Source organism: Vanessa tameamea, chromosome 17, assembly GCF_037043105.1.
Source record: "Vanessa tameamea isolate UH-Manoa-2023 chromosome 17, ilVanTame1 primary haplotype, whole genome shotgun sequence".
In the NCBI taxonomy this organism is placed as follows: domain Eukaryota; kingdom Metazoa; phylum Arthropoda; class Insecta; order Lepidoptera; family Nymphalidae; genus Vanessa; species Vanessa tameamea.
In genome coordinates, this window is record NC_087325.1 from 2,410,274 (window position 1) to 2,423,389 (window position 13,116).

The following is a 13,116-nucleotide window of genomic DNA, read 5'->3' on the forward strand; positions in this document are numbered from 1 at the left end:
CAAATAATAATTTGAAAGGTCAATAAAAAAAAAATAAGAGTAGAAAAAGGAATGTTCGAAATATGAAACTAAGATGTTTTATTAAATTTTGATGATAGTCTATTTTCGACTACTGGGCGAACACTAGTGTAAAATAAAACTTTGAAAGACTAACAGGCAAGCCGACGTTACAAGGCTTGGTTGGTGGATTGTAAGGCGTGAACCCATCGACCGGTTCATCTCCGCTGATGTAATTAATCTGGAACGGCACGGCGGGCGTATCCTTGTCGCCCATGTAATCGAACCAGTGCTGTGGAGTACAGAAACTGGAACCGTAGTCGCCGCACATAAGGTCTATGGCGAGCTGGTTTGTAGATGGCATTTGGACCTAGAAAAAACAATTAAATTCATCAAAATACATGTACAATCGATTCCAATGGCAGGAGTAGTAAACACAAATAAACAATTTTGACATTAAATTGATATGTCATCACTGTTCGACATCTTGAATAATCCATGGTATGGATTCGTGAAAATATGACGTATTTAATGTCTTAAAACTTTTATGTGTAGCTTTGGCAGTAAAATTTAAGATGATGTGAGAAGAATAGTAAGTGCAAGACCTCAGTAGGTACCATCTACTCATCAGATAGCCTACCGTCAAACAGCAATACTTATTGTTGTGTTCTGGTTAAAAGGGTGAGTGAGTCACTGCGCAAGGGACATAACATCTTAGCTCCCAGGGTTGGAGACGCAATGGTGTAGTGTAATATTTCTTACAGCGTCAATGTCCATAAGCTATGGTAACCACTTACCATCAGAGGACCCATTTGCAGACATTCTGTTATTGTTGGAAGGCAAAATACACCACTGATTATTTTAATTTAAAACAATCTTTAACTTACATTCGCACATGAACTGTACGTGTTGTTCATGTACGTCGCGCTTAGATGATAACTGAGCTCCACTACCCTTTTGTGTGTAGCTGGAATAAAAAAAACACACACAAGTTAATTGACAATAACAATAAAATTCTCATGATCGATGAGGAGCCCAGTAATTTAAACACCAGATACCTAAGACTTTCTGGGACAGTAAACGCCTCTGGACATCACAATACTTAGATATTGTGTCTAGTGTACTGCCCCTGATATCCTAATAGCCATCCTATTCAAGCCCTTGCAAACACCACTTTGATTTACTCAAGTTGGATAAATTTCTGCTATATGCGTATCCACCAATCTGTCTAAGGAAGAGATGTGCTATCCATCAGTGATACATCTACAGACTGTTACTTTTAAAACATTAAGAACTATAGTCTCGGTGATAAAATATATTTCTGAATTGCCAATCAAGTCCAAGTTGTTATTGATTGTCGAAGTCGAATCTATACTAATATTATAAAGAGATAAAATTTGTTCGTTAATATGTAGGGGATAATCACCGGCTCTAATGATCAAAGCCAAAAAATAATTCACAGGTGGAAACCTTCATTATTTCCGCGTGCCATAGGGTATAATTTATATTTATATCATATAATTTTCTTTAGTAATATATTACAGACGCGGGTCGCAATTCTTTAATAACTGTAGTAACAGATAATTATTTCGATTGTTTCTTGGCTGTCAAAAAACTAAAACCGGTTCGGTATGGAATTATGGATACTTACAATTGAATTGTTCTAGTTTGGGCATCAAAAAGTCGCTTTGAGTCGGCGAGCAGGTCATCGCACAAATGTGCTTGTAGAAGTTGTCCAAGCAAGACGGACATCTTGACAGAATATTCTCTGCTTTTATTATGTTATCGTTTAAGTTCTGCAATTGCTCTCTGTCGCAGCAAGTAAGGCCCCCGGCTGCGAGATCTGGGCAATACTTGTCAATGATCGGCTGTGAAATAGAAAAAAAATCTCTTAAGTGTGTGCAATGTTGCTTTATCAAAAGCATTACTAAATACATCTGAATCTGCTTTTCAAAACCTTTAAAATCATCCAGAATTTTAAACGTGTAACCACCTACCCGAATTGCGTGGTAGAGTAAGCTCGAAACTCTTCAAAATTGAGAAGCCATTGTCCAGTAGTGGGACATTAAAAAGCTGTTACTTAACATTTTTTATAGACAATAAAGTACTAAATAGTCTTCAAACAAGCAATCTTAAAATTACAATATACCTACATAAATTATATCGAAAAAACATCGGACTTTGTAACAGTCTTAATGTTTCAAAAGAATTATTCACTATCTGATTAAGATTGAATGTATAAACTGAATCATAATAAAAATAAAAAGTGATTCACGAGGCCTAGGACCTTATCACTGATAAAACAGTGAACTATAAAGACGAGTCTTGTTTGGGTCTGGGGCAGCTTAATCGTAATGTACAGTAATTGACCTGAAGGCTATCAAACAATTTAACACAGATGTCGTTTGTCTTCACTGACAGTGATTATATTCACGTGACCTTATATTATCCAATGTTCTTGAACATCAGAATTATCAAATTATATGACTAAAATTTATCAATATGACCCTGTTTTATTATTTTGTAATCTTTTTATATAATGCTGGAATGATTTTAATTAATGTGGCACTTACGTAGTAACGCCACGCAGCAAAAAATGCGCCAATATAGGATAGAATTTTTATTTTTTTTACATATAACAAATAAATAAAACTTAACCTAACCTATATTGGCACATTCGGAGATATATTTTTTTGCTGCGATGGCGTTAATCCCTATGCACCATAAATGTTTTTGTGTATTACCTGGATGGTAGTGTTGCGAACGGAATGCATATAAAATAAATCTTCCACCCGTACGATGTCGATTTATCATGAAAAATATATTCTTACATACATAATTGCAGTTTTTGTTTATTGTCTTAATATTACATTTTTGCTCGGAATTTAAAATTCATCAAAAATAAACAGCTTCACACACAATGGTATGACTATCAGTGGGTACTAATCGAATTCTGTCTGAATTCCAAAACAATTTGGAACAGAGAATTATACAAACGGTTAGTGTTATCGATCACAAAGCCGAGGTCATGGCTACGAACCAGTCGAATCAAGTATCACTGGTCTTTCATAGTATTTTTTTCTGGAAGGAACAGCTAATTATTCCTAAGATCGCCTCTGGATCGATCGTAGTACACGTTGATAAGCTCTAATCACTTTTCAATACAGAATCTCTCTATTGTGTACTAATAAATATATTTGTTCGATAAAAATGGATTCAGTGGTTTGGGCGTGAAAATGTATCAGACATACAGACAGACAGAGTTACTTGCGCATTTGTATTTTCAGTACAGATAACATGCCCTAAATATATTACAATTCACTAGTACAACACCAGATCAAAACACGATTTGTGTGAGCCGAAATATTTACCAAACAGAACCTACCGACGGGTTAATCATCATCTTCGCTCATTATACACTTTATCACTGCAAATATAAGACGGAGTGTCTTAAATAGTCAATGCAACGCCAACGCCGACAATCAAAACCTAATTGGTAAATTCAAGCTTGATAATAATTATCCAACAAATATATTTCTCAATGACTTGCAACCATCTAAATATTTCTCGTGACAGATCAATCTTTCTAAAAAAAAAAAAAGAAACATGTATATGTATTTGTACCCGTCCTAAATAGTATGCCAAATAGAATATTTGACTACATTTTTTTCTCACAGACGAACCAATGCTTATATTGTACCATATGTAGTATCTAAATAAGACAAGCAGCCTGACCACCGGATTGTGAGTGGTGATCGTCTATCGATATTGGTGCTCTATGCTGTATTAACCCTCAAAGCGTCGTTTACCTTGGAAACTAAGATATAAAGTCCCTTATGCTCTACCACCAATGGCTTACAAACCCTTAAAACCAAAAACAACAACACTAATTACTCCTGTTCGACGGTAGAATATATAAAGGCCTAAACCTATATAAGGCAATTAGTGGTCAGTCAGTTAGCTATCGGCTGATAATGATTAAGAATTCGGCACTCGGTCATCATGTTTTACGTCCAGTCGCTTACCTTATTACATTTAGCTGTTACATGTCCGTCACAATGATAACGAACACCTGTCGTATAATCTATTCGGCATAATTTCTTTGTAATTATTTTTAACGTGGATAACATTCGGTATCTACTTCAAAATATTCAATTTATTTATTAATCATATAAAAAAAAATCTGAGGCCATTTTATTTTAAATATTAAAATATGTGTATTAGTCAGCGGCCTTCACGTATAACAAGATCATATCAGCCTTTTTACCATTCACTTGCTGATATGAAAAATCTATATATACTATCCCGACCGTATTCGGCCACGGGTACTGGTACTGGTATCTAATTATTGAGAACGTCTGTTGTGTGTTATCAAGTGACTGACATAGCCAATTTTTGCAGCGCTTGTACGACCACATTCGCTGCATTTCAGCACCCAAAGTATCTCTGACTGTCTCTCCGTCTGTTACACTTTCACGGCCAAACCACAAACACATATTATGTGAATTTGATGGTATAAAGCAATCTCTAACACCAAGGAAGGACATAGGCTACTTTTTTATGCCTAACAGCTAACGACCAACTATTACAAGATAGTATATTAAAAAAAAAAGAAACAAATAATACGTATAATATGCTGGCCTAACACATACGTATATTTTATGTTATATAACGATTCGTCGGATTAATTATTATATAGTGTGTATATGTTACTGTAAAAGCTCGAACTACGGTAAATCTTAAGATTTTCCATAAAACTTTGGGATTCGAACTTTTACCATAATTCACTTGGTAAATCTTAGGATTTACATATTAGGTTAGGTCGGAATGGTAAAAGTCCGAAAAAGTCGTCCCTTTATAATAAATACTTACATTTTCAAACTCATGTCGGTAAATCTTAGGTTTTACTGGAAAATCTTAAGATTTACCTTAGTTCGAGCTTTTACAGTAACATATATACCTATCGGAGAAAGATACATTTAATAACAATATATTAATAAACGAAAATAAAATTACTAACAGTGCGTTTTACCGGTGTTGCCTCAGTTGAGAGCCGTTTGAGCGCTGACCACTTACGAATTATTACCACCAAACAGTAATACTTTGTATTGATATGTTCCGGTTATAGGGTGAGGGAGCTAGAATAACTGCAGGCAAAACGAACATAACATCTTATAATACGTGACGACGACGATGTAAAAAGTACTTTATACTTCATAAATTGACATCGACAAACCTCTCTACCTACCATCTGGTGACCAAAAATATATTATTGCACACGTATATAGGGAATGAGGTTCGCAATGAGTCCATTAACTTGCCCGTCGTATCGTGGTTGCAACAGCTAACGTAACGCGTTATATCTTTTCCTAATGGCCTTTACGAGTCGCGGGCTAATATAATGAAATCCACGTTGCGTTTTTGAGTACGTCACAAGAGACAGTGAGTTTCGGCCGTTTTGTTTTTTCTAATGTCATGACACGAATAACGCTTTTTGGTTTGATGATTTATTAATATCTTTGACTAACATATATTTTAATAAGGGTAATTAGAGGACTAAGAATCGAGGTCCATAAACACATTTTTACTAAAGTTACTGAACCAGTCGTTAAGCAATTCTTTAAAATATACTTAATAGTGACCATGTATTCGTTTTGTCAAAAACACGTCACGGACATAATTCTAAATAGCCTATTCCAATGGAAGTAGGAAAAATGATATGTAATTCTAAGGTTTGTCCTTAGATTTACATATCTTTATTTAGATTAATATATATTTATTTATAATACAACGAGGGATTGCAATCTGGAAAAATCTTTGAATCTAAAGTAACTCCTGAAGTATAAGAACTATATTTATAAGTCACACTAAGATTTCTATTTGTCCAATATTAACTTCGAACGCTGTATTTTTAAATTAGATACGGTAGTCTAAACATTATTATTAAAATCGAGTCAATTTTTGAAAACGCCTTGGTGTCAGTGTTAAAGTTGTATGAACATCGTCAAAAACAATTTCTCTTGGTAAAGACTACTATGATTATTGTTTGAATCGATTTTAGTATTATATTTCGTCCAAGTAGGTATGTATCAAATTTCTTAATTTCAGCAATTAAGCATGTCGACATATAACTCAATCAATCAATTTATATGCATATATGACGGCGACTGCGATAGATCAGCCGGCGTAGGAGCTTCTGGTAAAGGGTTCATGGCGTAGGTCTCAGGCAATTAACCACAACGATACAGTATGACAATTCTTGTATTTTATCTAAGTAATCAGCAATCACAAATTATAAAGTAGGTATATTATAACTATCAGAGTTGCGTGAACCAACGGTCCCGTTTGGAAGGCCCGAACTATATCGAATTTTATAATCAAATTTAGCTTCCGACTCGAAATAATTCGAAATGTGACAGTTGTCTTCAAACGATTCCGATCACGTGACTCAATACCTCACGGCGTTCACACCCCACAGATACAACAAAATCAACTGAATTACTAATTATTCGTAATCGACGGCATATATATTTTACAGTCAAAATCTATCCCGATCAAAATTACTTTTTACCGATTATCTGTCACAAGGCTGTCCGACTGCAGTTAGGGTATCACAGTTCAGTATCAGAAGGTCATATTATTCCCATTTCAAGATATAAAATTGTAGATTCGCTTATACAATTAAAACTAAGCGCGTAAATGTACATATATGGGGGTTGTATGTGGGCCCTCATCGGCACCGATTGCGCCAGAATACCGGTACCCTCTCCGTCTCCCGAGGGGCGCTCGAAATCTCTCGCGCATACAACCATAACGCCCCATATAAAACTAACCCTATATTATAGGCACCTTGTCATATGAACGATTTCTATTTTTAGCGAATCGTTAATGTATTTCTGTAACCGATAAAGTTGAAGTGGTTCCGTTGTCGAAACTTCGAAACGTTTTTCATTGGGATTCCTGACATTTTCCTCGGAAACAATCCTGTTATCCGCAAGCGGAACGTTCGTTTTTTAAAACAGGAATCGGACATTCGTCAAAACTTTTGCTAAAGTAATTTTGACTGTAACATAAAATAATATTACTTTATTATAAAGTATGAATAACTGAATAATTATAATAAAAATTGCTAATTTAAAATGAATAATTTCGAAATATAAAACCGGAAAATATCAAAACATGTATTCATGACTATTTAATTTCGATTTCCTCGTTTGAGATAAAAAACCACCGAAATTATAATCATTTTAACAGTTGAGCCTTTTTTTATCCTTTAGTCATTCATTCGTTCTCTAAGACCCGTGGCTTTAACATTATAATTAGTTTGTTTAGTTTCAATATCATATCTGTTTACTACCTAACGGCCCATTGGTTAGAACTCGTGCATCTTAACCGATGATTTCGGGTTCAAACCCAGGCAGGCACCACTAAATTTTCATGTGCTTAATTTGTGTTTATAAATCATCTCGTGCTCAGCGGTGAAGGAAAACATCGTGAGGAAACCTGCATGTGTCTAATTTCAACGAAATTCTGCCACATATGTATTCCACCAATGCGCATTGGAGTTAAATTTAACGATTAAAGAATACAAACTGTACGGCAATAATTTCAAAATCACTTTATTGACTAAAGATTAGTCATCGAGAGGCCGAATTATTTTAAATTTTAACGGTTATAGTAAGTTAGCGAATCTATTTCGATCCAACTTGGACTATTCCTAACAAATATAAACCTCAGTTTAATCGTAACTGAGGAATTCTTCTTATTGATATCGATAATGTTTCGATTCAACTTCAACCGTATTGTTGTATCAGAACAGCCAGTGTTACTACAGCTATAATAAGTAAGATAATTACAATAATAAATAATACCTTGTTAATCTTTACCGAGACTCACCTTTTCATACAATATTATTTTTAATTATTTACGATCACGCATGCACATAAAACGCTCAAAGGATTCCAGTTCTTATTTTAAAGATGTTACGTATATAATTGTTCAATAATCATGAATACTTTAATCGTTTTATAGTATAACAATGTTTCGTATTGCTCACGAATTGATAAAGTATATGACAAGATGACGTGTGCAGTGGCGTGACTAAAACGACCAATCCTCGTATTTTATATAATTTCAGATTATTTCATATAATTGGTTTAGAGAAGATATAGCAAGTGGATTCATTTGAAATACTATATTAACTATGCTCAGAAATAGCAATTACAATCAGGACACGTATATATATATTTAACAACAGTAAATATAGCGTCTAGAAATTGAATACCTAACCGATTTGTTACATACACAACAAAGGGTTTACTCGTATACGAACTTTTTTAGATAAGATTTCGAAATATTATTATAATATTTATTCCTACTTATAGCAAATCTGCTAATGATATGAAACGATTTTCTTATCTATTTAGCCATATGTAAGTATATATCGAATATTAGAATCAAGTTGCAGTCATATATATCGCATAGAGCCGGTCAAACTTTCAACGTTAGACCGGGAAACAACACAAGACCAGTTTGAATATCTTAATAATTTTAATTTTTTTAATTTTTATTTCCTCCTGCCCTTAACCCAAGTAAAATTGGGATAAGGGCAGGAGGATGATGAGTATGATGATTAAGGTTTGAGACTAAAAGTAGATCGTTATCCACAGTCGGACAAAGCATAATTTTTACTTTCAATTGAACGATATTTTAACATGGGTGACAAGCTCAAAGAGGATACGTAGTCTGGATATATTATTGGTGTATCGTACATGGTTTTATTTCCCTGACACACTCTATCCTTGTGAGATAGGTACACTCAGTTGTAAACATTTCATTCATATCTAGTTCATCATAGTTATTGAGATGTATTGAATAGATTATAGTAACTAAATATACTTATTAACCATTATACATTATGTAACTTACTTTTGTACCTATTTAACGTACGATCTATTGCAAATAAAGGCAGTATCTACTCAGCAGTCTCGGCTTTCATTCCTCTCTTAGGGCACCACATTACATTATTATAATATTTCATAATGAGTATCAGATTAGATTTACATCACAATTTTTATGAAACATAATTACATTCAAAAACATCCACAATTAATTATGTTTTATCTGTTTAAACCGAAATAGTTCTTACCTCGAATAGCTTTCATATCTCTAAACACTTCCAAACTATTTATATTTCACGATACAATGTATGCAGAGAGTTTGAGCGTAAGTTGGCAATACTAAAAAAATCATATAGACAAAAAGAAAACAATTTATGTGTGAATGTAAATTGCAAACGCGGAACTTTATCATAGACGTGTTGCTAACCTAACGTCTAGGCGGCGTGTCACTTATAAATTCAATACAGTACATCGAATCGAACTAAACAGAGCGAATACTTGAAATGATTTATATTCATATTTCGAATGCGACACCATCGACTTTTCATCGATACTATTTTTTTTCTATTACATATTGAATTACAGCTATGAAAATAGGCCACTGGGTGATAAGTGTTCACCAATACCCATCCATAGCCACTACACACTAAATACACATGACACAGCACTTACGGTAACCCTATGTTAAGTTTTCCATAATACCCAAATGGGTATTTACGAAAAGAAAATGTACATTGCTATTAAAATATTTATATTTAGATGAAGTTTTTGTTTTGTATTAATTAATATAAACGCTGCAATGGCTTACTTTGCATGATAATAAGTAATAGCTTACAGTTATGCAATTATTGTCGCTACATATGTATATCGAACTTTTTCGGATTTTCATTTCAAGGCAATAATTACCACAGAACAATATTCAACTTGTTACGTCATCACAGGGTAAGCAATATTTACATTTATTTATTTTATTTTTACGAAATTATCGACTACGAGATCGCCTTAAAGCCATCTGCACAGATTTTAATTGTAAGCTAATTATAATAGTTACTAATAGCTTTATTTGAAATCTATTTAAATTATATTCTATTAGTACGTTGATCGATCAGATCCTCTCTTTAGAATTAATAGATTACAGCTTCTAAAGAATCACATCAGAAATCGTTTATTGTATTTCTCGTATGCATATTAATAAATATAACCTTTACTTAAGAATCTTATTTAGGTGAATAGTTAAACAAAGCTCTGTCTTCTTATTTCGAATGACAAATCAGTTATGTCAAAAAGAGAGAAATATATTTTTCACTGAACACCCGGAAGTAACATTTATAAGGCCTTAAATCGTCTCTTAAACGTTAAAATTGTATTTTTTATCGAACACTGATGTGTCATGAATTTGTTTTGATTTCACAATAAAACGATTCCATAAAAACAATTTGTATTAGGAAATCGTTAATCATACATTATCATATAACTACAACTCTGACCGGCGACGTGTCAACACATCGGGACAGGAAGCATCAAGCTTTGATGAGCACCACGAGAACAAAACGTATTTATCACGAATTATTGATAAGAAATATTTATCCACTATTAGACCCGGCCACGCCACGTTTTACACTGAATTATATTGCATGAAAATATTTAGGTATTGTCTTCTCAGAAACGCACTGAATATAATGGTACAAAAGCCAATTCAAAATATTAAGCAGTTGTTGCTCGATACATGACAAAAAAACGTTATTTTTATAGATATATGAAAAAAAAAATTATAATGTCTAAGTTTTTTATTGATGCGGAGTTTCAAGGACATTATATAAACGCGACTCATCACAACTGTTTATCAATACTAAAATTATAAAGATGTAAATTTTTTTTTGACTGTATGTAGGTGGTTTACCTGCGGAACTAATGGCCCAATTCTAAAATCGTTATTATATATTATAAAGCTTCATTATAACCAAGTAACATAAGGTATTAATTATATTTACATCACATTATTTTCGTACGAAGCCGGGCGATTCGATAGTATTCAGTTTGAATTATATAATGGTATAGCATATTGTATATTTTTTTGTTAATATATTATATATTTATATACATTATATAAATTTAAAAGGTATAAGGAAGCTTTTATATTTCGTATTAAACATTATTTGTACATATAAAATCATAATCGTTTCATATCAAATATAGAAGAATATATGCATCGAAACAAAAAAAAATACTTACTCCGTTGAGCAATTCAACACTCAAAAGAAGCAGGAACAAGTTCAGTTTAAAAAAACATTCAAAACTGCTTAAAAGGAAAACGTGATTAGTATCTACACCATTCGTTAACCGAAAATAATATTAAATGGAAAATCTTTAGTATCGTGAATGCCAAATTAGATTCAATTGTTGCAAGCGCATTGGCAAAAACAGGCAATGGTTCCCAACTTTGTGAATTCGAGGAACAATCAACTTTGATGTTTTGTTGTGCCGCTTAAAACAGACATCGCCAAACTCTTAATTCTAAAAAAAAAGGGAGATTTATTTAAGCTGATCTAAAGTATAGCTGATATTGTATTGCTGGCTTTCTGACTGAACTGACTGGTTTTTTTTTATAGTAGAACTAGATGTATAAAAATCCTACTATGTATTTATTTGTTTCTTTTATATTATTTATTATTATTTGTTAATTTTGGAGTCGACTTTAATTAAACTTTTTTCGGCTGTATATTTAGTAACCGTCTTCTGTTATTCTTATGAAAAAATTAAACGATACGACGCAATTCGAGCCGATACAAATATCAAATAAAAACATACGTTTCATATCGAGTACTTCATTAAATATAATGGATGCTGTATTATAAAACTTAACACGTACGTTTGGACGCATATGCTCAGTAACGTCCTTCATGTTCAAAGGAAAGTCGCCTTTGCATATTGAGTAAGCAATTAGTTCGGTGTAAAGACAAAGACATACATTTAAATTTTTTTAAAACTAACTTTTAGCTGCCAGTTTTAATTAGTGTAAATGAAGCTTTAGTAGTTATTAATTAATTCTATTTTTGAAAAATGTCTCAGTAATAATATTTCATACCAAAATGACAAACATATAATTCTATCCATAAGGTCACCTTTAGCGACTCCCTTCAGGATGTTTTCAATAAAGTGGGTATACTTACAGCTACAGATGCTTCACAGTATATTTACAACAATATTATATATATCACAATCATATAAATCTTTGAATGAAACATAGATAATCATTGTATTGACACGAGGACAGGTAAACTAAAATAAAACCTGGTTTTCGACTACACAAAAACAATACATACTTCCTGAGGCACGTCATTCGTTTCTATAACAAGATTCAATAGTTATTTTTAGCTTATTAAAAAATAAATAAATTGTAATATAAATTTAATTGTACTTTATTGACATACTATGTAATTAAAACGGTGGAAAAGAGTCACTCCTGAATTTGTTGTCGGTTTTTCTCGGTAGAATTTATTTTCCGAACAGGTGGTAGTTTTTACTTAATTCAACACTGTAACATAACGATTCAAAAATGCTTTTATGAACCTACTCGAATAAAGAATGTTTAGTTTTATTTTTAAGTAGATAGTTGGTTCTATAAGTTTAATCTCACCCGAGATGTACCTCGGTACCTCGGCCCGAGGTAGCCTTAAACCGAATTATACAAAATACCCTTAAACCATTACCGACAAACTTGTTGAATATTATTGCTTGCAATAAAGTTTTATCTGCCTACATATCTGTTACTATAAAATATATCAATTAATCTGACAATACTAAAAATCATTCATTTTAAATGCGAAATTAACATATACATAACATTATATCGTGTTCGTTACGTCAACGCGACTTAGGCACAGAACAGATCGTAATGAAATTTGATAGTGGTTGTCTGGGACCTAAACAAGGTCATAGGCTTAATATAACCTGCATGTCGAGTTAGCCTGTAAGTGCGTACCCAATGTTAATAAGGAGTTTTCAATTTAATTATCATGGAATATGTTCAATGTTACCCGCTGGCTTCAGTATCGAATAATAATAATAAATCATAAGAACAGGAAGTATTTGCTTATTATACGACTGTGAACAACATTATCGGAGATATTAAAGTATAAAAAGAGTTTACGTCCTGAATCACAAAAAAATATGTTAAAGAGTTATTAAATCAAAAAATCGGCAGGAATATTTTTATACG

General features: G+C 32.7%; 2 protein-coding genes across 7 annotated transcripts in view; one reads left to right on the forward strand and one right to left on the reverse strand.

Moving 5' to 3' along the window:
* Positions 1-13,116, reverse strand: part of LOC113400310 (NPC intracellular cholesterol transporter 1) — a 60,978-nt gene that overhangs the window by 21,093 nt on the left and 26,769 nt on the right. For all 6 annotated transcript variants that reach the window (XM_064217609.1, XM_064217610.1, XM_026639837.2 and 3 more), the window contains exons 3-5: positions 1,649-1,865; positions 885-964; positions 155-367 (exon numbers count right to left, since the gene is read on the reverse strand). In XM_064217609.1, coding sequence (XP_064073679.1) covers positions 155-367; positions 885-964; positions 1,649-1,865 — 510 coding nt within the window. The remainder of the gene's footprint in view (positions 1-154; positions 368-884; positions 965-1,648; positions 1,866-13,116) is intronic.
* The window catches only part of LOC113400502 (mitochondrial coenzyme A diphosphatase NUDT8-like), a 90,700-nt gene that overhangs the window by 11,851 nt on the left and 65,733 nt on the right, over positions 1-13,116 (forward strand). The window lies entirely within an intron of this gene.